The sequence below is a fragment of the Pelodiscus sinensis genome, chromosome 13 (assembly GCF_052426305.1).
Source record: "Pelodiscus sinensis isolate ZL-2025 chromosome 13, ASM5242630v1, whole genome shotgun sequence".
Taxonomy (NCBI): Eukaryota; Metazoa; Chordata; order Testudines; family Trionychidae; genus Pelodiscus; species Pelodiscus sinensis.
The window spans coordinates 31,149,089-31,174,657 of NC_143064.1; the positions used below are offsets into that span (position 1 = coordinate 31,149,089).

Here is a 25,569-nt window from a genome sequence, read left to right on the forward strand (position 1 = left end):
TTTTCACCTTCTTGAGAATGATTTGCAGCACAGATATTTTTAAATAACAGCGTTGATGGTTTTTTTTTTTAAAGAAAAGGCAGTTCTATAATTTTATTATTCCAATATATGGATTGAATAGTTAGCAAGACCTAAAGGATGAGGAAGTTCAACGCTCAATGAGGATATCCTTTCACCCTACAATACTTTTTCCGTCCTCCTTCTTCTACTAGTGTTAGGAAAGCCAAAGCAACCTTAGTAGGAATCTATCCTTACTACCTTAAAGAGTTCAAAGCTTATTAACTTAAAAAGAAAGTCCAGAAAAACATGGAAAAGGAAGAAGGAACTGAATGTACATTTATTTTCCCTCCTTAGAGTTTAAAAATGAGACTTCTGACTAAAGCTTAGGTCAGTTGACAAGACCAGTGCCCTTTAAATTCTGGAAATAGAAGTTCAGAACATACAAAGTACAAATAGAGCCATGCCTATTAACTTTCATTTCAGAATGTGTGGTTTGACAGGGGACACAAAGAAAATACATCAGCTTGTCTCTCTTGTCATGTTTTCTGGCAGAAGTAAGATATTACTGTTAATTGTTTCTAAGTGCTGCCACTCACAAGCAGGAAAGATGCAACCCTAGCAGTGGCTCTTTTTTCTAGAGACTGTGTGACGTAATAGATAGCACACAGGACTAGGACTAGGAAACCTACATTCTAGTACCTTGTACTGCCACTTTGGGTTCTGTCTGCAGAATTAGGCCAGGCTTTTACCTGTATGATGCTACTGTCCTACACACCCATAAAAACTCTCACCTGAGAGAAGTGCTTTCAACCCCAGGTTAGAGCCTAAATTCGGCTTTCACTCAGGCTGATAAACCTCCCACTTTTCAGTGAGGGTGCAGGCTAAATCCCCCAATGTCTTCCTACAATTCCCCCTGTGTACCCAGAACGGAACATATCCCACTGTTCCATGGAAAAGAATCAAAGCAGCTCAGTTTACTGCAGCATGAAGAATCATGGAATGTGCCCACAGAAGTCCTAATGAAACACATGAAAGAAGGAAGCATCAGTGAGGACACAGTGACTTGGGTGTGGTTTTGCAGTGTGCTCACACACTTCCAGGCTAACTCTGCAGCAAATTCACACCATTACATGCGGGCTGGGTCTGAGTCTGACCCTATTGACTTCAGTGGTACAAAACCAGCCCCACTAAGTTCCCAAAATAGGGAAAATCCTGCCATATCTCACAGGATTAACAGCATTACAGGGAAAAAGCCTTAAAGCACCTTAGAGGCTAACAAAAAATGTAGATGGTATCATCGTGGGCACAACCCACATGAAGGCTCATGATACCATCTACATTTTTTGTTAGTCTCTAAGGTGTGCTGTAAGACTATTAGTTGTTTTTAAGGTTTTCTAGTTACAGGCTAACATGGCTTCTCCTCTGAAGCATTACAGAGGTTACTACATGCTTGCACAGAGCTATCTATGTGTAAACAACCATAAAATTAAACAATGTTCATCAGTCATTCAACTTTAGAAATGAACATGTACAACACAATAACTTGCTTCAAAATGTTTTTTGTAATACTTAAGTATATTCACACATAGTCACGTCTGAAAAGCTAATTTTCTTCCAGCATTTTCAGGGTTTCATTTTGGAACTTGCAGATACAGACTTTTTGCATAAGATGTTTTTGTTTTCACATTAAACACAAGTGGTATTTCATTACTCAAAAATAACACCACCTCCCCTCAAACTATACTATAGTTTCCCCACCATTCTCTGTCATTCTTGGAAATATGGTATCTAGAAATTGAATTATGGGAATGAAATTATGGTCTCTCTGAATCTGCATTTTTGTAATGACATTCTAGCTTTATTCTAGACATTCTAAATCATTCTAGCTTTATTCCATTATTATAGCTTTGCTCGCTATGGTTTATTACTGAAGGAGTAAGATGTTACAACTCTCCTTGTCTGTTAGCTTTTAGCACTTGTGTGTGTGTGTGTGTGTGTGTGTGTGTTTGTGTGTTTTCTCTGATGCCAGGGGTGGGGACCCTTAGGGTCAGAGACTGCTGACAGCAACATCAGTCGCGGGCCACACACAAGTGAGAAACACATACACAAAAAATCCCACAAACCCTCACTACTGATGCGGTCCCTGACTGAGAAGGAAAAAGACACTCCCCACATTCCCATGGCACACCAGAGCATAAGGGGTGCCCAGGCTAGTGATTTTGGAGCATTAACAATGCTGGGGAGGAGCCCTGAGCCTTGGGGGCCAGATCCAACTAAGCTGGGGGCTGAATCTGGCCCTCAGGCCTTAGGTTCCCCACCCCTTTCTTATGTATTTTCATTATAATTTACTGATTTTTTTTTTTCAATTTACAAAAGAAAATACAGTAAACTTCCGATAATCCGGCACCTTTAGGACCCAGGGGGTGCCGGATTATCAAATATGCCAGACTACCGGAAGGGGGGGCTATAAGGGGTCTAGGGTGGGGTGGGAGGATGCTACCCCAGACCCCTCATAGCCCCCCCTTCCGATAGTCTGGCTCTGCCCCAGGCGTCCCTGATTTAGCCGCTGCTGGTTAGTTTCAGCAGCAGCTGAATCAGGGACGCCTGCAGCAGAGCAGCTGAAGTGCTGCTAGGTTGGTCCGGTAGCGCCGACCCTTGGCGTGGCGAGACTAACCCGGCTGCACCCCAGCTGCTCTTGGGGATGCCTGGGGCAGAGCAGCTGGGGTTCTGCCGGGTTGGTCCCGCAGCGCCGCTCCTCGGCGCTACTGGACCAACCCGGCAGCACCCCAGCTGCTCTGCCCCAGGTGTTCCCAAGTCAACCGCTGCTGATACTGATCAGTGGCTGACTCCAGGAAGCCGGAGGCAGAGCTGCTCTGCCCCTGGCTTCCTGGAGTCAGCCGCTGGTCAGTTTTAGCAGCGGCTGAATTGGGGAAGGTGGGAGCAGAGCAGCTCCAATGGTCCGGCTGCCCGGAGCACTTTGGGGTTCCTGATGGTGCCGGACCATCAGGAGTACTGGACCATCAGATGCCGGACCATCGGCGTTTTACTGTAAAAGCCCAGTTTACCGGAGAAGGCCAGTTAGGAATATGAACATTTCTCTGTGAGACAGTGAAGACTCTACCGTGAAAACACCAATCAAGCATTTAGGTCAGTTTACATTAGTTTTGGCGAAGTAACTGTGACCTCTAAGATATGGATACCTAAGGTCCAAACCATGTGGTAGTCTCGTGATATGTCCGCACTGCAGTGTAATCCCAGGTTTCAAACTCAGGCTCAAGCTTAATCCCTCCCCTTCTGTCTACACACAAATCATGCTAATGCAAGGTTTGATCCTAGGGCTCCACAAGTTTGAGGGTCTGAGCCTGAGTCTGCAGCGTAGACACTGTCCTAATAGATGCATGTTCTGGGAGTCTATCAGAAATATCCCACAAGCTGACTCTCTTTGTCCTCTGGACAGTCAAGCTTGGTTCACAGTCAATGTTTCCTCCCATTGTACCACAAAGGGCTAATGCACGTTTTGGGAGGGTGGTAAGAAGTCTGGGATATGGCTGGTTGGATGCAGGACCACATAATGCAGTCTAGATGCTGAACCCTACCCAACCTGAGGCATCAACAATACCTAACCTGTGGTTACAAATGAACAGACACACTCAAGGTTGGGGGGAGGGGCTGCTAACTCGCATTCAACTAAGACTGACTTTACAGTGCAGTATAAAGTGTATATTTTAGTTTTATTACAAACATTTACACTGTAAAAATGATAAAATAGTATTTTTAATTCACCTTATTCAAGTACTGTAGTGCAATCTTTGTTCTAAAAGAGCAACTTACAAATGTAGAGTTTTTTGTTACATAGCTGCACTTAAAAACAAAATGTAAAATTTCAAAGCCTATAAATCCATTCAGTCCTACTTCTTGTTCAGCCAATCCCTAAAACAAACAAGTTTGCTTACATTTACAGGAGATAATGTTGCCTCTTCTTATTTACAATGTCACCTGAAAGGGAAAACAGGCTTTTGCAAGTCACTTTTGTAGCTGCTGTTGTAAGGTATTTACATGTTAGATATGCTAACCATTCATATGCCCCTTCATGCTTCAGTCCCCATTCCAGTGGACATGCTTCCATGCTGATGACATTAGTTAAAAAATAATGTATTAATTAAACTTGTGATTGGGAGAGAATTGCATGTCTCCTGCTCTGTTTTACCTTACATTCTGCTGTATATTTCATGTTATAGCAATCTCGGATGATAGCCCAGCCCATGTATGTTCATTTTAAGAACACTTCCACAGCAGATTTCACAGAACACAAAGAAAATGTCAAAGTGAGATTTCTAAAGATAGCCACTGCACTCCAACCAGGATTTAAGAATCTGAAGTGCCTTCCAAAATCTGAGAGGGATGAGCAGTGGAGCATGCTTTCAGAAGTTTTAAAAGAGCCACACTCTGATGAAGGACTTAAAGAAGAGAACCACAAAAAATGAAATCAATCTTCTGCTGGAATCTGACTTAAATAATGAAAATGAGCTTGTGTCAGTCCACACTGATCTGAATTGTTATTGAGTAGAATTTGTAATCAGCATGGACAGATGTCCTCTGGAATGGTGGCTGAAGCATGAAGGGACATATGAATCTTTAGCACATAAATATCCTGCAACACTGGCTATAACAGTGCCATGCGAATACCAGTTCTCACTTTTTGGTGACATTTGCAAAGATGATGTGGGGAGCGTTATTTCCTGCAAATGTAAAAAAAACTTCTTTCTCTAAGCAATTATCTGAACAAGTAGTAGTGCTGAGGGGACTTGCAGGCTCTGAAGTTTTACATTGTTTTATTTTTGAATGCAGTTTTTTTGTACATAATTCTACATTTGTAAGTTGCATTTTCATAAAGAGATTGTTCTGTAGTACAATTCTTTTAACAGCGCAAGTAATTGTAATTAAAAGTAAACAAAGTGAGGATTGTACACTTTTTTATCCTGCTTTGTAATTGAAATACTGTACATATATTTGAAAATGTAGAAAACATCCAAAATATTTAAATAAATAGTATTATTGTTTAACAGTGTGATTAATCAATTGATTTTGAATCGCTTGAGAGACACTATTCATTCAGGATAAATGTAAGATAGGTTTAAGTTCCCTTTTATAGTTGGCCTCCGTCGGTCAGTTGACCATGGATGACGTATCCTAGTTCTCGTCTTGGTTCGTGTCGGATTGTCTGGGAAAGCGTCGGGGACAGCGTCGTTGGTGGCTGAAAAGGCCAATCCGGCACTATTCATTCAGGATAAATGTAAGATAGGTTTAAGTTCCCTTTTATAGTAAGGTACATGAAAGACTAGGGAGCCACTTCCCAAAACACAGGTCATATGCAAGGCTGGTCAGAAAGTTGACATATTGGGCACTGGGTTTTTACTGGCTATTATTTGATTGAGGTGTACAGATGTGAGATCAGAAGCACCCAGAGATCGTGCAAAGATGCAGGCCAAGAGCCAAGCAAGATAGCAAGGGAAGCACTCGAAACATGGGATAGAGAAATCCAAAAGAGAGGGGGGAGCGTTTTGGGCAGAGTGTTGGCTAGAAAGAGACTTAAAGCTCAGAGCAAAGAAACTCCCTCCTGTTTGATTCATCTTGTGTTCATGGAAATAGAATTTTGTACATTCTTTGTAAATAAATAGGTTTGTATCAAAGAAATACTGACTCCAACATGAATTTCTCTTCCTAATGGGAACAACCTACCAAACTCCAAATACTGGCTAACTGCTTAGATCACAAGCAACACAGGGTTTTTATAGAATTTTTTTTTTTTACTGATTGATTTCTGTATTACATTTTCTATCGGATTTTTCAGATTTTGCATAGTCTACTGCTATGCTGGCCAACAACAAAACTGCATTAGATCTAGGTGTACCAGTGTATAGAGAGCCACCCAGCAAGAAACTTGGGCATGAAAAAAGACATGCAAAATTACAGTCTCAGTCTTTAGATATCATGTTGAGATTCCCTGGAAAGTTAGGCCCAAAAGGTTGAGTTCTCTTTTTACCACTAATAATTTATTCATATATTTGAACTGAACATCTGTTTTACCAGATCAGTGTACACACATGTTATGGTGAAATTTTATAATGTCTCCTGGAACATAGCCCTAATGTTAGAATGGGTTAGGGGATGAAACATCTGAGAAGGCATTTTTATTGAGAGAAAAATACTTATCTTGCCTTGAAGGTCAGCATGTGATCATGGGTTAAGTCAGTTTATTCCTCTAAGGCAGTGGTTCCCAAACTTTTTGGCATCACGCCCCCCACTTCTTGATTTTTGAAAAAACCGTCATACCACCCCTGCCAAAAAAAAAAAAAAAAAAAAGCAGCAAAACTTGTTGAGGGGTGGGGGGAGGGGAAAAAGGAACTGAGCGGGGCAGCAAAACTTGATGGGGTGGGGAGGGAGGCTGGGTTGCCTCGCACCCCCCCTGGAATTTCTTCACGCCTCCCAGTTTGGGAACCCATGCTCTAAGAGGAAAATGTTTTAATGAGCTAAACACAAAACAGATACAGCACAGGGAAGTCACCATACACAGGAAACGCCTTCTAACTCTCCAAGGGCTGTTAGAACTGAGTCAACAACAGTGCTGATCAATCCAAAAGGAAACAAAGCATGGCCCTTTTGGGTTATAACTGATATAGATCAGGTTTCCCTTTCCACATTCAGTGAAGAAGAGTTTCTAAGGACAACCTCAATGCTGCCTCCTGTTTCAGACACTTTATATTCCTTTGCTAGTTCCAAAAGGGGCTGTAGGACCAGGAGTGCAGTTTTGGGGGAGTGGAGGGATTGCCACTTCAGAGGTGATGCTGGGATGGGCAGCTACATGCCACTGCTCCCTCCCTCTAATTTCTGTGAATGCTGTGGGATAGAGCAACTCATTGTGGACAGCCTAGAGAGGGCCAGCCATCCCTGTGGGGTGGGACTTTCTCGTTCACCTTCTCTGCTCCCTCTGCCCCAAAAGCTGGGCACTGGCAGGACACCAGCCTTACTCCCTACTTGTCTGTGTAATTCACACACCTACTGGGTGTGGTTCACTGTCCCATGGACTGGCACGTCGAGCACTTACAGAGAGTGAGTGTGAGGAGCTACCGCCTCAGCTAAGAGCCAGCTGGCTTTTTGCTCAATCTGTAGAGGTTCAGATAGAGGCAGCAAAGGTGGGGGGGGAGGGAAGGGTGCAGCGCTGCACAGCTGGGGACTCCCCAGCTGACCCTGGCTCCATGTGACATTTCAAATCGGCATGAAGCCTGGGGTCAGCAGGGGACTCTGACTCCCTGGCTGAACCCTAGCTCCATGCCACGCTACCACTTTGAAATGTGCAAGAGTCCCAGCGGGGCATTTCAAAGCTGGCACGCTGCATGCAGCCTGGAGTCAGCGGGACTTCCCACTGGCCCCGGGCTGCACGTGGAGTTCTGCATTCCTCCTTTGACATGTACAAGAGGCCCTTTGGGGGTTCTTGTAGATGTCAAAGGAGGAATGCGGAAGTGCCTGTCGAGTAGTCGATGGAAATTCCATCGACTACTGGACTAGTAAATTAATGGTTACTTAACATCCTTAGTGGCCACTGGCCAGCTGTGGCAGTAGCAGAGGCTGGATGGAGGGATGGAGCTTTTCTCCAAGGTGACTGTGTTAATAAGGTCTGCACGCAGTCAGGCCCTGGCCCTTTCTCCTGAGTAAGGCCCTGGGATTCAGGCAGAGCTCCTGTGGGTGAGCAGTGCAGGTGAGAAGCTGTCAGGGGCAGCAGGAGCTGAGATGCTGTCCAGAACCACCATTGTTTTTCTGATCCCTGCCCTACAGTGGGAGTGGCCAAGAGAAAGGGGGGGGGGGCCCTCCGGTGAGTATACCCCTGGCTGAATTGATTCCTGGCTGCTGGAAGGGCTGATCGGGCTCAGTGTTCCCTCTAATTTTTTATGTCCATGTGCGAATGACTTTCATTATGTGCATCAAGATGGAGGTGATGTGTCACATAACAAAGTCATACCAGAGGGGGTGAGGTAGAGGAGGGTGAGGACTCTGGATGAAGGTACAGGCTCTGGAGTGGGGTTAGGGGTGCAGGAGTGTGCTCAGGGGTGGGACAGGAGTTTGAGGTGCATGCAAGTTGAGGGCACTGGAATTGGGCTGGGGATGATGAGTCTGGGGTACAGGCTGGAGGTCGACTGCTCCAGCCCTGCCCCTTCTAGTCGAGCCCTCCCACATTACCCAGGGGCTTCGTAATCCTGTCAGGTCCCCTGAGTACAGTCTAGGCTGAAGGGGTACTTCTCCCCTAGCTGTGGCAGCTCCAGATTGGAGCCAGTAAGTAGGGCTCTAACACGGAGATGCTGCGACCTGGTGGGGAGGCAAGTGCCCCCCTACCTCAGCATGGAGCTGTCGACGGCTGGAGAAGGCAGTCTGTGTAGGCACCATTCATGGGGCTCATTAGGCAGCTGTGAGGTTACCCTGCTGCACAGTTTAGAGGGAATTTAGATTGGCTTTTTGTCTAATTTCATTGGCGATTGAAAGCACTTAAAAAAATCATGAAATCCTGGCTCCACCGAAGTCAACTGGCTTTCAGCCTCACAACACCCATGAAAGTAACTGGAAATTGAGATAATACAATAAATAATAATAATGAATAATCCACTAGTGGGGGAGCACTTGAACCTCCCTGGACATACAGTTTCAGATTTGCAAGTTGCCATTCTCAAACTTCAGAAACAAGCTGCAAGGAAATACTGATGAATTCATATGCAAATCTGACACCCAGAAACTAGGTTTAAATAGACAGGTGGAGTGGTTCTCACATTACAATAGATAATTTCCCATTCAGGTAATCTCACCTCATCACTGTTGGGGAATGAGCCACATCTACCCTGATTTAATTAGCAGTGATGTCACACTACCATCTCTGTGTCCCTTCTTTTTTTTTCTTTTCTCTTCAGCAATTGAGGAAGTGAGTTATAGCTCACAAAAGCTTATGATCTAATATTCGAATACATTTGTTAGTCTTAAAGTGCCACCAAACTTCTTGTTTTTTGAGGTAATACAGATGCTGCAGGTACATAGCAAGTTAGTGCCAAAGCTATGAATGAAAGCCTGACTCATTCTCTTATCAGAAAACTCTTCCTTTCACTGAAACCTACATTGCATCTTCCTAACAGTAAATTGCTTTGTTAAAATATGCACGTTTGTGTGGGGTGAGTCTTGTTTGGCTCTTTGGAATTAGAAGCTTTAAAAGGGCAATTTAAAAGTCACACTTCTGTCTGAATATGTTTTCCCACTATTCACACAGATAACACTTAGTATTACTAAAGCAGAAAGATTAGAAAAAGTCTCTTGCCTGCTTTCAGTACGGTGTACATTTAACCAAACTTTGTTTATAAACAGTTTCACTGTTCCCCACTGTCAGCCAACCAGTTTCTCCTGTTTGTATGGCTTTTTCACACATCAACAGGAAAGAGAAAAAAGCTTTTAAAAATAGGAAAAAGTTATTTTAAAACCACAGTAATTGGCAGGGGATGGGGTATTGAATCTATTTTTGGCTTAGTTTTTAAATTAACCTTATTTAAAATGAGTATCCAATAAAAAAAAAAAAAGCTGTTTCCTTTACCAGTAGCCAATGGAGCCAATGAATACTGACTCCTGCTGTGTGACAGGGTGCAAACTTCTATCATCCTGTCTCATGCTGTGTGACTGAGGCCAGGAAATAAGTCAGTCTTTTACAAGTGCTTGTCTCATATTTTTACAATATTGCAGGACCTGAGCGTTCAAAAATCTTGAGTTCCTGGAAAAGCAGATTTGTTTGAGCCTTTACATTGCACTTGGATTATGTTTTCAGGCTTTTTCTCCAAAACCATATATAGAGGGACATCATTTGCTACAGAGCAAGGGGGAATTTGCCCCCCTCTCCTGCCCATCTTTTCGTAAGTCCACTTTTTGTACACATGCTCCACTGCCCCGACTTTGGATGACCTCATGAGGAAAGCAATAATTGCCTGTTTTCTCATTTGTGATGCTGTTTGGAAAAGAGAACATCCTATATGTTAGAACTTAGATGCAAAAATCAACTCATACTACAAGACTAGCAATAAAGTCATGAGAGCTGGCTTTATCATTACCCCAAACACTAGCTGGCATTCTGAATTCAAGGTTGTTAATTGTTTAATGTAAACCTTGTAAGACATTGGAAATTCTTGATAACTCGATGCTGCCATGACAGGTCCATTAGAAATACATTGTGTGAAAAATCATATCTCAGCTTGCATTTAGAAAACAAATCGTATCTGTAGGGTCCACGTGTACAGTGATATGTTACAGTCTCATATCACTCCCTCTTGTGCAAAAGTCTATAAGAATCTAAATGTTGCAGCCCTTACATACAATTATGCCCTAATAAATCTGAAGAAGAACAAAAACTGTTTAGAGCAAAATAAATTTCCATCCAAAACCTCTATGTAATCCAGGTAACCTTAGAAATAGACAAAAGGGAGAACATTCCAAATTAATGGTTATAGTGACTTTGACCTTAACTCATCTCACTGGGCTTTAGCAGACATGATGTATATGACATGTTTTAGTGCAGTGTGTAGTGTTTCATGTAGGGTTGCAAACTTTCTAACTGCCCAAAAATGAACACTCCTGCTCTGTCCTTCAGTCCTTTCCACTGTCCTGCCCTATCACTGAGACACTGCTTCCTGCTTGCTCCATCTCTCCTGCCTCATTTGCTCACCTTTCCCCATCCTGACTCACTTTCACCAGGCTGAGCAGGGGTTGGGCTGTGGGAGGGGAGAGGGCTGTGAGGTGTGTGTGTGTGTGTGTGTGTGTGTGTGAAGGCTCTAAGAGGGGGCAGGTGGTTGAGATGCGGGGGAGGGAGAGGACTTTGGCTGGGGATACAGGCTCTGGGGAGGGGCTGGGGATGAGTTTTGGGTGCAGGAAGTGACTCACAGCTGGGATGTGGGGTATTTCACCGTGTGGGGTGCAGGCTTCGGGATGGAGTTTTGGTGTGGGAGGGAACTCCAGAGTGGGTGGGAAAGGGTTGGGGTATAGGAGGGGGTTCAGGGTTCTGGTGGCATTTAGCACAGCTCCCAGGACATGGCTGCCAGGTCCTGTGGCCCCAGGGAGGCTCCACATGCTGCCTTTGTACCCTCAGGGGCCTTCCCTGCAGCTTCAATTGTTCATGGTTCCTGGCCAGTGGGAGCTGTGGAGCTGGCACTCAGGGTGACAGCAGTGCATGGACCCTACCTGCACTTATGGGCCGCAGGCACCTGGCAGATACTTCCAGAAGCCACGTGGAGCCAGGGACCGTGCGTTAGCCACAGGCCCCCACTATGCCTCCGACTGGATTTTAAATTGCCTGGGCAGCAGTGCCAACTGGAGCCGCCAGGGTCCTTTTCAACGGGGTGTTCCAGGCGAAACCCAAATGCCCGGGAACCCTAGTGACACTTCATGGAGCCATATTTTTGTATTCTATCAACTGGATACACAGTAATGATGCAAAAGCCTTTTCATGCATTATCATTCTTGTCAAGATAGGAATAGTCTTCATGTAGTGTGCAGAACAATATATAGCTGTTTACTGTTGGGGCCAAGGCTGTATGAACAGAGTCATACAGCCAACGCCCCAGGACCCTTAGGCCCCTGACTCTTTGGTCATGAAGGGCCTATACACTAGCCCAGTGTTTTTCAACCTTTTTTTTTTTTAGGTACCCTTTTTCAAAAAATAAAAACATAAAATTATAAGTACCCCCAGTACCTACAGTTTTCAGACACATTTTTTTCTACCATTGCAACACATTTGTTTTAACAACTTAATTGTAGCCGGGTGGGCAATGAAATTTTTGGGTGTAAAAAATACAAAAGTAATAAAGTGCTGTAAAACTTAAAACAAAAATTCAGTTTTCTCCACATTTCAGTTGTGTTAACGTACTCCCCAGACTTCTCTCAAGTGCCTCTAAAGGTACTCCTACCACTGGTTGAGAAACACTGCACTAGCCTATGTGCATAAGGAAATCCTACACAATTCTCATCCACACAGATACAGCCATCTTCCAAAATTTGGTCCTGTTTGTGTAACATTATTTTGTGTCAGAGTCCACTATGCATCATCAAAGTTCAATCAGTATTTTGAAAAGTTTGGTTTTGTCATTTGGAGGCTTAAGAAAAATCAACAAGACATTTAATAATATTTTCTGCTGGTTCACGTGACCTGCTGAGATTTCATACTAACAAAGTTCAACTCACTTTACATCTCCACTAAGTCTATAATTCCCTTGTTTTTTATAATCATAGCACTGGAGAGGTCATCTAATCCAGTCCTCTGCACTCATGGCAGGACCAACCACCATCTAGACTATCTCTGTCAAGTGTCAGTCTAATCTGCTCTAGAAATCTCCAGTGATAGAGATTCCATAACCTCCATAGACAATTTATCCCAGTGCTTAACCACCCTGGCAGTTAGGAAGTTTTTCCTAGCGTCCAACCTAAACCTCTCTTGCTGCAATTTAAGTCCATTACTTCTTGTCCAGTCATCAAAAACAACAAAAAGAAGGAAGTTTCATTAATAACACAAGAGTTCAGTTCTTTCCTATTTTTTCAAAACAGTCAAATTTAATACGTATTTTTGATGCTCATATATTTTTTTCAAAATTAAAAACTCTTAGGATGGCAAGTAAATATATTTGATAATTACAGTGCCCCAGTAAGCTACAACATAGCAGTTACGAGTGTCGTAGTGTGTAAGAATAATGAAGTCAGAAACAAAGTGATCCTGTGTTTTATCAAGGAGAAGGAGAAGATTTCCTTAATTTTCACTGTCTGGCAAGTGAAAGTGATTACTATTGCACATGAGAATTGAGTGAGAGCAAGCGTGACTGTCAATTAACTGTTGCAACACTGCTAGCTTCACACTCAGTTAGGATGACCTGATGAAACTGACAACAGATGTCCAGTTATGTGAGATGTAGTGGTCAGCTCACATAATTTCACTACTCCAGTATAAAAGCACTTTTCTATATTCCCTTATGGCATCACTTCTAATAACCTCTGACCTAGAATTTGTACATTCGGTACAGTGGACACTAAATCTAAAGATTTGGTCTGCGTGAAAAACAGAAGTAAGTTGTTTTTGTTTATTTGATATGCATTGAACTTGGCATGTTAAAAATATGCATGTAGCTCTTAATCTTTCTCAACAGATGAGAGGGTGGTGAGCATGAAAGGGAAAATTTGCTGTTGATTTAATTCTGGTTGGAGAGAAGGAGAATGAATCTTGTATTTAAGGCATTACAGTTATAGTCTCTGACACCTTGTAATGGAAGTGAGAAATTTGTCAACTTATTTAACTGCTTCGGTGTTAGATATGTAAACAACATGGATTCATACTTTCAAGATCAAAACCTAGCTTGGATAGTTGTTGGTAGACCATTTTCATGGACTGATGCACCAGGAAAGAGAAATTTGTCCATGTGACTGCTTGTTAAATGAAAAACATTACAGGATCTAGCATCTTTTCTCCATTGTGCTGAAGTTGCATTGCATGTAGCTCAGAGTGCTGGCACATCATTTCACTACTCCAGTATAAAAGCACTTTTCTATATTCCATAATGGCATCACTTCTAATAACCACATACAGTACGGTAATGTACTTGATTAACAGTAAGAGTAAATATTTCAAGACACTTTTGTTTCTGATTGCACAGTTTGGGAAGCAAAAATGCAGGACGACTTTGAATTTGAAAACTAGATATCCTCCTTTCCTATGTAAACTTAAAAAACAACAAATAGTCTGGTAGCACTTTAAAGAGTAACAAAACATGTAGGTGATATCATGAGCTTTCATGGGCTGTGCTCATGATACCATCTACATGTTTTTTTACTCTTTAAAGTGCTACCAGACTATTTGTTGTTTTTTACGTTAGCTGACTTTATCCTGTACAGACTATCCCCTGAAGTTTTCCTCTGTAAGTTTTTGATGAGTAGAAACGTAGCTGCCCAAAACTTTGCCCTCCAAAATTTAGACATACATGGAGCCTGTGATGAGGTCACATGGAAAACCTGGCTCTCAATGAGGAAAAAAAAAGGAAATCTACTTATGCAAGGTAAATTTCAGCATAAACATTATAGCTTGCTTCTGAGAGAGATAAAGCACAGTCTGTTTATGTACTGTCTGTGGGTTAGAAGCCAAAACGTTAATAAGTAGACTGAAGTTTAAATTATGAGACAAACCATCCCTGTTGGAACTACATATATTTCTGAACCTAGTTACATATTGCCCTAAAGGAAGACAAAATATAAAACCTATATAAATTCATCTTCTATAAATACAGCCAGCTAAATGTGTAGATCAATCTATGGTTGTTTTGGATTACTTCTCAATTAAAGAAAGTGTGTTTTCGCATAATTCAGAACTACTTCTTCGAGAGAGCATATATGTATTAAGTGTGTCTGTGGAATTGTTTTCTGTGTTCTGTTTCCTAATAGCTGGCAGTTAAGTTCAATTTGTCGTGAATTTAGCAAAGAAGACATTGAAATAGTTAAAGAGCATAATGTGTACAAACCTGAGACACACCAGAAAACTACTGTGCTCCCTACATTTTTAAAAGACAGTTCATATAAGACAGTTCATCTATTTGTGCATTTATATGTGTTTTGATCTAATTTGTCATGCCACACAGCCAACAACTATCAGATAAAGGAATGTCTACTTCTGATTTGAATATTTGTTAACTAGGACTCTCATAGCAACTGCCTAGCTCAAACATAGGTAAAGATAAATAAGTTTACTGAACTGTTTAAAAAGACATGCCAAAATCTATCAGAAACCCACAGAACAAGTTCAAACAGTGAGATGCACATACAGTTAGTAATTACAGGCAGTCCCCGGGTTACGTACAAGATAGGGACTGTAGGTTTGTTCTTAAGTTGAATCTGTATGTAAGTCGGAACTGGCGTCAGCCGCTGCTGAAACTGATCAGTTTCAACCGCGGCTGAATCTGGATGCCAGTTCTGACTTACATACAGATTCAACTTAAGAAACCCAGGCATCCCCAAGTCAGTTGCTGCTGAAACTGATCAACGGCTGATTCCAGGAAGCCTGGGGCAGAGCAACTCTGCCTCGGGCTTCCTGTAGTCAGCTGCTGGTCAGTTTCAGCAGCGGCTGACGTGGGGCCGCCTGGGGCAGAGCAGCTGGGGTGCTGCTGGGTTGCTCCAGTAGCGCGGCTCCTCGGCGCTACTGGAGCAACCCAGCAGCACCCCAGCTGCTCTGCCCCAGGCGTCCTGATTCAGCTGCTGCTGAAACTGACCAGCAGCGGCTGAATCAGGACGCCTGGGGCAGAGCAGCTGGGGTGCTGCTGGGTTGGTCCGGAGTGGCGCTGCGGGACCAACCCGGCAGCCCCCAGCTGCTCTACCCCAGTGGTAGGCAAGAAAAGCCTGGTCTACTGGGGGGGGCACTAGTTGCACCCCCCCCCCAAGCAGTCCACGGGGACAGGAGCAAAGCCACCCAGGTGGGGGGAGTCCCGCCGCCTAGGCGGCTTTGCTCCGGGGCAAACGAGCAAAGCCGCCCAGGCGGGGGGACTCCCGCCGCCTGGGCGGCTTTGCTCGGGTGTCCCTGGTCTGCTGGGGGGGGGGGGGGTCCAGCAAAGCTGCTGGACTCCCCCAGCAGACCAGGGACACCCGAGCAAAGCCGGCTTTGCTCCTGGGCAAACGAGCAATGCCGCCCAGGCAGCGGGACTCCCGCCGCCTGGGCGGCTTTGCTCGGGTGTCCCTGGTCTGCTGGGGGGGTCCAGCGGCTTTTCTGGAACCCCTCCCCAGCAGACCAGAGGGACAGGAGCAAAGCCGCCCAGGCGGGGGGAGTCCCGTTGCCTGTGCGGCTTTGCTCTGGGGCAAACGAGCAAAGCCGCCCAGGCAGCGGGACTCCCGCCGCCTGGGTGGCTTTGCTCGGGTGTCCCTGGTCTGCTGGGGGGGTCCAGCGGTTTTGCTGGACCCCCCCAGCAGACCAGGGGGACAGGAGCAAAGCCACCCAGGCGGGGGAAGTCCCGCCGCCTAGGCGGCTTTGCTCGTTTGCCCCAGAGCAAAGCCGCACAGGCAACGGGACTCCCGCCGCCTGGGCGGCTTTGCTCGGGTGTCCCTGGTCTGCTGGGGGGGAGGAGGGTCCAGCAGCTTTGCTGGACCCCACCAGCAGACCAGGGAGACCGGGAGAAGCTTTTCTCGCCCCGGAGGACACGGGTGGTGATCCGCCGCCCGTGAGCTCCGGGGCGAGAAAAGCCCCGTTCGTAAGTGCGGATCCGACATAAGTCAGATCCGCGTAAGTCGGGGACTGCCTGTACTAGAAAGGCCAGGAATAAACAGGGTAGAAGTTTTTTTGCTCACTCAGATCACATAGAGAGGCAGTTGTGCAGGTAAGATGCAGGTGCAGTTCCAAGGTAACACTTAAGAGGTCAGTGCCATGATCTATCTGGTATGAATCCACACTAAGCTCTATGCACCTTCTGCCGCATAGATGGTGCTCTTAGCAAGAATAATCTTTGAGGGTATGTCTACACTACAGTGATAGAGATGTAGCCGTGTTAGTCTGGGGTAGCTGAAACAAAATGCAGGACAATGTAGCACTTTAAAGACTAACAAGATGGTTTATTAGATGATGAGTTTTCGTGGGCCAGACCCACTTCCTCAGATCAAATAGTGGAAGAAAGTAGTCACAACCATATATACCAAAGGATACAATTAAAAAAATGAACAAATATGAAAAGGACAAATCACATTGCAGAACAGGAGGAGGATGCAGGGCGGGGGGGGGGGGGGGGAAGGAAGGAAGGTAAGTGTCTGTGAATTGATGATATTAGAGGTAGGGAGAATGGGATGTTTGTGAGTTAATGGTATTAGAGGTGATAATTGGGGAAACTGTCTTGGTAATGGGTGAGAGTTCAAATGTTTGTTAAGTCCTTTTTGTAAAGTGTCGAATTTTAACATGAATGACAGTTCAGAGGATTCCCTTTCAAGTGCAGATGTAAAAGGTCTTTGTAGCAGAATGCAGGTGGTTAAGTCATTGAGAGAGTGTCCTTTCTGGTTAAAATGGCAAGAAACTGTTTTCTCTTTGGCCGTGTCCAGTCTCAGGGTTTTTTTCGGGAAAAGTAGCCTTTTCCTGAAAAAACTTCCCCTGCGTCCAGACTCAAGCCGCGTTCTTTCGAAATTATTTCGAAAGAACACGGCTTTTCTTTCGATGGTGGTAAACCTCAATTTACGAGGAAGAACGCCTTCTTTCGAAAGTTCCTCTTTCGAAAGAAGGCGTTCTTCAATGTAAAGAGGCCGTCTTTGAAAGAGAGCATCCAGACTCGCTGGGTGCTCTCTTTCGAAAAAGCGGATTTCTCTTTTTCGTAAGATCCGCCTGCAGTCTAGACGCGATCTTTCGAAAGAGGCTCTTTCGAAAGAAGCCTGCAGTCTAGACATAGCCTTTGTGATCTTGTCTGATATCTGTTTTGTGGGCATTAATCCTTTGGCGAAGTGTCTGAGATGTTTGTCCAATGTCCAACTACAGTGTTATTTTGAAATAGCTTATTTTTAAATAACGTGTCTACACACAAAATGCATTTCGAAATAGCGCGTCCACACTGAGTCGCATACGTCAGGACTTACTGTGTGGGGCTAGCTGAGGTCTGTGCTTAAAGGGACCCCCCTGGACAGTCAGTTCTCAGGTTTCCCTGCTTGCTTGTCTACCTCGATGAGGGACAGCAAAGTATTCTGTCTCTGTGTGCTCTCGTTGCCTTCACTCAGGACACCACAGGACTCTGCAACATGGAGCTAGATCTGCCTCTCGGCACTCTGGTGCTTCTCTTGGATGCGTTGCTGTGAGCCTGGCTGCACTTTCTGCAGGCTGCCATCCAGGAGGTCCATCGGGGGGCTGTCAGTATCCAGGAGGCTCTGCAGGAGAACTTCCACACTGCGGAGCACTAAGAGCCTCTCTGGTCTGCCCCACTGGGGGCTTGTGCCTCATTCCTCCCTCATGTCCTTCCACTTACCCCTCCCTAACCCCCCTTCCTGATGTCAAATAAAATACACGTATTTTCATGAACACAAACTCTCTTTATTTAACAAAACTGGGGGGGGGGGGGGGAATGAAACTCTGGTGAGACTCGGGAAAGGAGGCAGGAGGGATGAGAAAAGAGGGTGGGAGAGGAGAGGGGGAAACCTGGGAGGAGGGAGCTGGAAGGGCAAAGCAAGGAGAAGAAGGGGGAGGGGAAGCTCAGGGCTCATGGTTGTGGGGCTTGCCGGACCAACTTGAATGTCATGCAAACCTGCTCCTGGGTTCGCATGTGGCCTTTGGTGGCCAGGCTGACAGCTATCCTGCCATAGATGGCTGCGTTTCTCTGTCTAGTGCAGAGATCATGGACATTGGGGGCATCCCCCCAAACCTGAATAAGGTCCATGATCTCTACCCTGGACCAGGAAGGCGCCCACCTTCTCCGGGCCCTGGCAGGCTCCTGGGAGCTGGCAGATGGCTCCTGGGGAGAGGTGGGGGGTTGGCTTCCAGTGGCTTGCTGGCTTATGTTTTGGGGCCACTGGGTCAGGGCAGTGACTGCTGGCTCTGGGCTGGCAGGCTTGGAGCTGGCACAGGCACTGTGGCCAGAGTCTACCCCTTTAAGGGCTCCGGGGAGGGGAACTTATGTTCTTGGTTGATGCTGGAGTGGCCACCAGGGCACCCTGGGAAGGCTGGAGGCCCCCTATTTTGAAATAAGTGTCTACACAGCACTTATTTCGAAATAGCTATTTCTAATTTGGCATTATTTCTCATAGAATGAGGTTTACCAAGTTCGAAATTAGTGCTCTGCTATTTTGATTTTATTTCAAAATAGTGGTTTGGCTGTGTAGATGCTAGGAAAGTTATTTCGAAATAAGGGCTGTTATTTCAAAATAACTTTGCTGTGTAGACATACCCTAAAGGACAAGCCAGGGCACTGATTAGAAAACTGGCACACAATGCTGCTTTCATATGCTGAGAGTACACCTACCGTTTTCTGGCCTCTCCTAAATTGGGCCAGAATTCATATCTTTTTGGTGAAGTTATATTGTGAGGAAAATGAGACGTTTCTGTTTTTTTCATTGCAATAGAAAAGTTTAGTAAAGATTTGCACAATAGACATTTTACAGTTGGCTTACAGATAATGTGAATGTAAGAATTATTATCTGAGAATGTAATTTTTTCCACTGGCAGTACAATATGGAAAACGCTTGATTTTAATAGTTAGACAATATGCGTCTATATATCCTGATTCAATCAATGCATGCTTTGTTTCAATTAGTTGTTTGCTTACATATTCTAATTTCAAAAGTGTTTTCAATTTTCAGAGAATCGTAATGTATTTAATACCACCTAAAATTTACTATTTATTCTATATTGCCACAAGATATTTTCTGATGTAGCTTCAACTCCTAACTAATGGTTTCCTCTGTCAAAGATGTTCTATAGTTTTACCTACCGGATCAATTCTTTGATCACATGAAACAATCTTTATATTATATATTCCCTGTTTGGTTCCCTATATTTTACTGTGCAGATGATCCTCCTGCAGTTGTCTGATCTTGTCCCACTTTCCCAGAGATACAATGAAGTCCAAAAAGTTACTCTCTCCCAGATGTGAGAAACTTTCTGGGTATGTCCACACTACAGAGTTTTTTCGGAAAAACAGCCTTTTTCCCAAAAATCTTCACTTATGTTCACACTGCAATCGCAAAAAATAAATAAATAAATAAAAATAAAAAAACACGAAAGAACAGAGGGTTTTTTTCCAACATTGATAAACCTCTTTCTATGAGGAACAAGGAAGCCTTTTTCTGAAAGAACTCTTTCAGAAAAAGGCGCGTGTGGATGGGGAAGAGGGAGTTCTTTTGAATAAAGAGGAAAAAACACAGGTGCTCTGGTGGCCACTCTGTCCATAGTAATCACAGATTAAATGCGAGATAGTATCCATTCAGTGTGGACACTTTTTTTCAAAAAAACAGATCGCTTTTTCGATGCACTTTTGCTGTGTAGACGCTCTCTTTTGGAAGAAGTTTTTTGGGAAGATCTCTTCTGGAAAAGCTTCTTCCGAAAGAAGCCTGCAGTCTAGACATAGCCTCTGATTGATTACTTCTTTGCACAGGCCTTAAAAATAGACTAGAGTTAGACCAGTTAATGAGGATACCTCAAACGGTTTCCAAGTGTTTAGTTCCAATAAGCATTTGGGGTTTTATGCTTATCAGAATTATCCAGATCTCTACATCCTCCTAAATTGGGCAAGAAGTCTCATGAGACCAGATTTTCTGTGTGATTTCTAATACTACTTGCTTTGAGCCTAGCCAATGACCAGAAGAGAAAAAGGAGCTGTGTAGAAAAGCTTCAAAGCTTCCCCTTTTTTGAGGAAGAATACAGTTTAATCATGAAAACACTTCATGCATGTTCTTCATGCACTTCATGTTGTTGCCAAAATCTTGTTTGAGAAAAAAAATAGAGTTCCAAACAATTTCAAAATGTTCCATTTTGACATTTACAGAATGAAGTGTTCTGATTTTCAAATGACTGTTTCAGTTATGTAAGTGTATATATTTTTTAAAAATTGCAAAACAAAACGAAATGTTTCTACTTGTAACTAAATATTTTTCAGAATTATCTTTCACTGAGAATTTCAAAATGTTGCAGTTTTGCTCCTAACTGGAAAGATGGCAAATGTCAAAATCCTTCACAAAATTGGAATTGCCATTCTCTGAATAGCTCTAAGGGTACGTCTACACTACAACGTTAATTCGAACTAACTTAGTTCAAATTAGTTAATTCGAACTAAGCTAATTCGAACTAACGGATCTAGACTAAAAAACTAGTTCGAATTAGCGTTTTGCTAATTCGAACTAGCATGTCCACATTAAGTGGACCCTGAACCAGGCTTAAGGATGGCCAGAAGCAGTGCCAGCAGGGCTTCAAAGGAGGACTTAGAGCGTGGAGATGCTGTCTCAGGCTAGCCGAGGGCTGCGCTTAAAGGGTCCCGACCCCCACCCCGGACAGACAGTTCTCAGGGGTGCCCCGCTTGCAAAGCAGTCCTGGCTTGGAGTGCCCAGAGTACCCACACTGGGCACATCACAGCACTCGGCCATCAGCCCGACTGCACTTGCCGCAGGCTGCCATCTGGGGAGAGGGGGCAATCGGGGGGGCTGCAGGAGAGCTTCCACCCCAAAAGCCCGCAGAGCCAGCCCAGTCCTCCCCATCGGGGGCTCGTGCCCCATTCCTCCCTCACCTCCTTCCACTTACCCTTCCCTAGCCCCTCTTCTTGATGTACAAAATAAAGGACAATTGTGTTCAAAAATGGAATCTGTCTTTATTGAACAAAACTGGGGGAGACTGGGAAAAGCAGGTGGGAGAGGGGAAGAGAGAGGCTGGGAGAGGGGAGGGCAACTAAAATGATCAGGGGTTGGGAACAGGTCCCATATGAAGAGAGGCTAAAGAGACTGGGACTTTTCAGCTTAGAAAAGAGGAGACGGAGGGGGGACAGGATAGAGGTCTCTAAAAGCTGGAGTTGGGTGGAGAGGGTGCATACAGAAAAGTTCTTCATTAGTTCCCATAAAGAAGGACTAGAGGACACCAAAGGAAAGGAATGGGTAGCAGGCTTCAAACTAGTAACAGAAAGTTGTTCTTCACAAAGCAAAGAGTCAACCTGTGGAACTCCTTGCTGCAGGAGGCTGTGAAGACTACAACTAGAACAAAGTTTAAAGGGAAGTGAGATCAAGTCATGGAGGTTGGGTCCATGGAGTGGTATTAGCCAGGGGGTAGGAGTGGTGTCCCTGCCCAAGGTTTGTGGAAGGCTGGAGAGGGATGGCACAAGACAAATGGCTTGGTCATTGTTTCGGTCCATCCCCTCCAGGGTCCCTAGGGTTGGCTGCTGTCGGCAGACAGGCTACTGGGCTAGATGGACCTTTGGTCTGACCCAGTATGGACATTCTAAGCTCAGGGCTCAGGGGTCTCACTGGACCACCCTGATTTTCATGCACTCCTGCTCCTGGGTGTCCAGGCTGGCAGCTCTCCTGCCCTAGACGGCCACTTTCCTGTGCCTAGTGCGGAGATCGTGGACGAGGTCCACGATGTCTGCACTAGCCCAGGCGGGTGCCCGCCTCTTGTGGTCCTGGGCAAGCTCCTGGGAGCCGCCAGCTTGGTCCCGGGAAGAGGGGGAGGGCTGGGGGGCATCGGGTGGGTGGCTCGATCCGTGCCAGGTGCAGGGTCTGCTGGCTTGGTGCTGGCAGGCTTGCACCTGGCATGGGCACCATAGCCAGCCCGTTCCCCTTTAAGGGGTCCGGGGCCGGGAGGGGGGCAATAGAGTTTCCCTGGTGTTGGCCAGAGTGGCCACCAGGGAAAGCTGGGGAGGGCTAGCCTCCCACTAGTTCGAATTAAGGGTCTACACAGCCCTTAATTCGAACTAGTAAGTTCGAACTAGGCTTAATCCTCGTAAAATGAGGATTACCTAGTTCGAACTAAGCGCTCCGTTAGTTCGAATTAAATTCAAACTAACAGAGCACTAGTGTAGCGCCTATGAAAGTTAGTTCGAACTAACGTCTGTTAGTTCGAACTAACTTTGTAGTGTAGACATACCCTAAGAGCTTATCTGAACAATTCAGAAACTTTTTTTGTTCTAGCTATGGGCGATATTTTAGGATTAGGTTTTGTTTTATTTCCCAGACTTGATGCTCCATTCCTATTTAAGTTTTGAAGGGACGATTTATTTCAAGGAGTGGAGAAAGGTGGCGGGCCTTGACGGGGTATATAAGAAAATGCATTGTAAACCAAATATTTTCATTATCACCGCATTCCTCAACTAAAATAAAGATATCTACTCCATGATAGCTACCTATGGGATGTATCTTCAAAAAATGTACCTGATAACATATTTTAAAAACCATGAATATCGTCAGTGGTAAGATTATGCTCCATAACATGTGAAAGTGACGGTGCTGGACAGAGGGGGTTGTATATTTTCATTTTTTAAATGATAGTTGGGTTGTAGAACTGATTGGTTTTATTTCTTCCTCAGGATGACAAGACACCACAAAGATGAGGCACCAGAACTTCAAGTTGCAACATTAGAATGTGTTTCATAAGGAAGAGCGCACTTACTAACTTATTTTATGGATGCCACTGAATTCAGCTTTGAAGGGCACCAGAAGCACGTCACAAACCTGGAATGGGAAATCACAGCAATAATCATACTTGTTTGACAGATGATTCCTTTAAATACAACTTGTATGGGGCTGTATACAGTGTTGTTTTCATCCTTGGCTTGATCACAAACTGTGCCTCTCTGTTTGTTTTCTGCTGTCGAATGAAAATGCGAAGTGAAACAACCATTTTCATGACAAACCTTGCTGTTTCTGACTTGCTTTTCGTATTCACTTTGCCTTTTAAAATTTTTTATAATTTCAACAGGCACTGGCCTTTTGGGGACAGTCTGTGCAAAATTTCAGGGACTGCATTTCTCACCAACATATATGGCAGTATGCTGTTCCTCACTTGCATTAGTGTCAGCCGATTCCTAGCCATTGTCTACCCATTCAGATCTCGTGCCATTCGGACAAGAAAAAATTCAGCCATCGTGTGTGCAGGAGTCTGGATATTAGTTCTCAGTGGAGGAATATTAGCTTCATTGTTCTCCACAACCAATGTCTCTAACACTAGTACAACCTGCTTTGAGGGTTTTTCTAAAATTGTTTGGAAGACCTATTTGTCTAAGATCACTATATTTATTGAAGTGGTAGGATTCATAATTCCTTTGCTAATCAACCTCACATGCTCTTCGCTGGTTCTGAGGACTCTCCGGAAACCTGCCACATTGTCTCAGATTAGGACAAACAAAGAGAAAGTACTAAAAATGATCATTGTGCATGTGACCATTTTTGTAGTATGCTTTGTGCCCTACAATTCCATACTTTTCTTATATGCTCTTGTGCGATCTCAAGCCATAGCAAACTGCTCCCTGGAGAGGTTTGCTAGGACAATGTACCCAATCACATTATGCATTGCTACAATGAATTGCTGCTTTGACCCATTCATTTATTACTTCACGTCAGAATCTTTTCAAAAGTCTTTCAATATACACCCCCAAATACAAATGGACTCCCTTTCCAAGACTGAAACACCTCTAACAATGAAGACTCCACTGCCTGCAATACTGGAGGAAGTGAATGACCAGCCTATTACAAATGGAAGTGATCCAACAACTGAATCACATTTCTAAAGGCTTGTAAACACACAGAGTTATTCCTGATTAATTATCCCTGATTCACGCCACATCTGGACATCCTTATTCCAGAATAAGAGTGCCTTGTTCCTGTTTAGCTTAACACATTTGAAAAAAGACACTTTCAATCTCCTGGAACAAAAGTGACCACATGTGAAGTTATTTGGAAATTTCTCCATGTGTAGATAAATCCATCAGATTACAGGTTTCTCAGTTTTGAGAACTCAAGATATGTAAACCCAGATAGATCTCTGTGGAGATTATGGATGGAGGGAATGCAGCTGATACTTGCACTGAAAGATACCAACATTTGGTATGTTTTCCTGGCATTAAACATGAGACCGGTCAGGAAATATGAAAAGTTTACCATACTGTAGAAATCTCAGTCAATTTTTTCCAGTCTTTTGAAAATACATCATATGTTAACCCAGTTTCACACATATGTATGTATTATTTCAAATGTAAAATAAAAACTTTCAGCTTTTCTACACGTGTATATTCTGGGTTTGCTAGACACGGGGGGATTAAAATGACAGTAGGTATTGGGCTGGTTTGGAGCTTAATTAGTTCTCTTACATAATGCAGTAAATGGTTGTACTAATAAAAGGAAAGAGCAAATAATTAAAGGACTTAAATATACAGTCATGTGCAAGATGCTGTATTCTTTTGAGCTGCATGATTAAGTTTCCTTTCAACTGATTTTAACATTGTATTAAACATCAACCATAGATAAAAGAAAGCATGTTTACAGACTTGTTAAGATTGGTGTTTCCACATCCCACACTGTTACTGCCAAAGACCAGCCCTTCCCCAGCACAGACAGCTCAAAGGAAAGACATGATCCCACAGAGTTCTTGCACCTCCATCTTTCTTAATCACATTGATACTACACATTTTCTGGTTGATGGTGTTAGTCTATTTCTAACTACCTGGGATAAAGACAGACTACAGTGAACAGAAAAGAGAGACTTCTTTTTAACCATTTGTTTTAATTCTTACATGTTGAATCTTCTGTGACATACAAACAACCCATTAGGTCTAATTACATTATTAAATGGTTAGTGTTTAAATGCTTACTAACTGCAAAAAAAAAAACACTTTGAAAATAATACTTATTTAGCAGTACCATTGTTGTGGTTGAAAGAAACAGTCCTACACTGAGCAAGACAAACCGACTCTATAGTTCAATATATTTTAAGCTCTTAAATTACTATAACACCTGACTTCTAGCACTCAGGTAAAGAATGACTATATGATAGATTGTATATAGGGAATTTCACAATCCAAACAACAGAGTGGCTTTGTGTTACAG

General features: G+C 43.9%; 1 protein-coding gene across 2 annotated transcripts in view; it reads left to right on the forward strand.

The window, feature by feature from the left end:
- Positions 1 to 24,898, forward strand: part of LPAR4 (lysophosphatidic acid receptor 4) — a 62,782-nt gene extending 37,884 nt beyond the window's left edge. For both annotated transcript variants that reach the window (XM_006113666.5, XM_006113665.5), the window contains exon 2: positions 23,055 to 24,898. In XM_006113666.5, coding sequence (XP_006113728.1) covers positions 23,205 to 24,254 — 1,050 coding nt within the window. In that variant the 5' untranslated portion in view covers positions 23,055 to 23,204 and the 3' untranslated portion in view covers positions 24,255 to 24,898. The remainder of the gene's footprint in view (positions 1 to 23,054) is intronic.
- Positions 24,899 to 25,569: the final 671 nt, after the last annotated feature.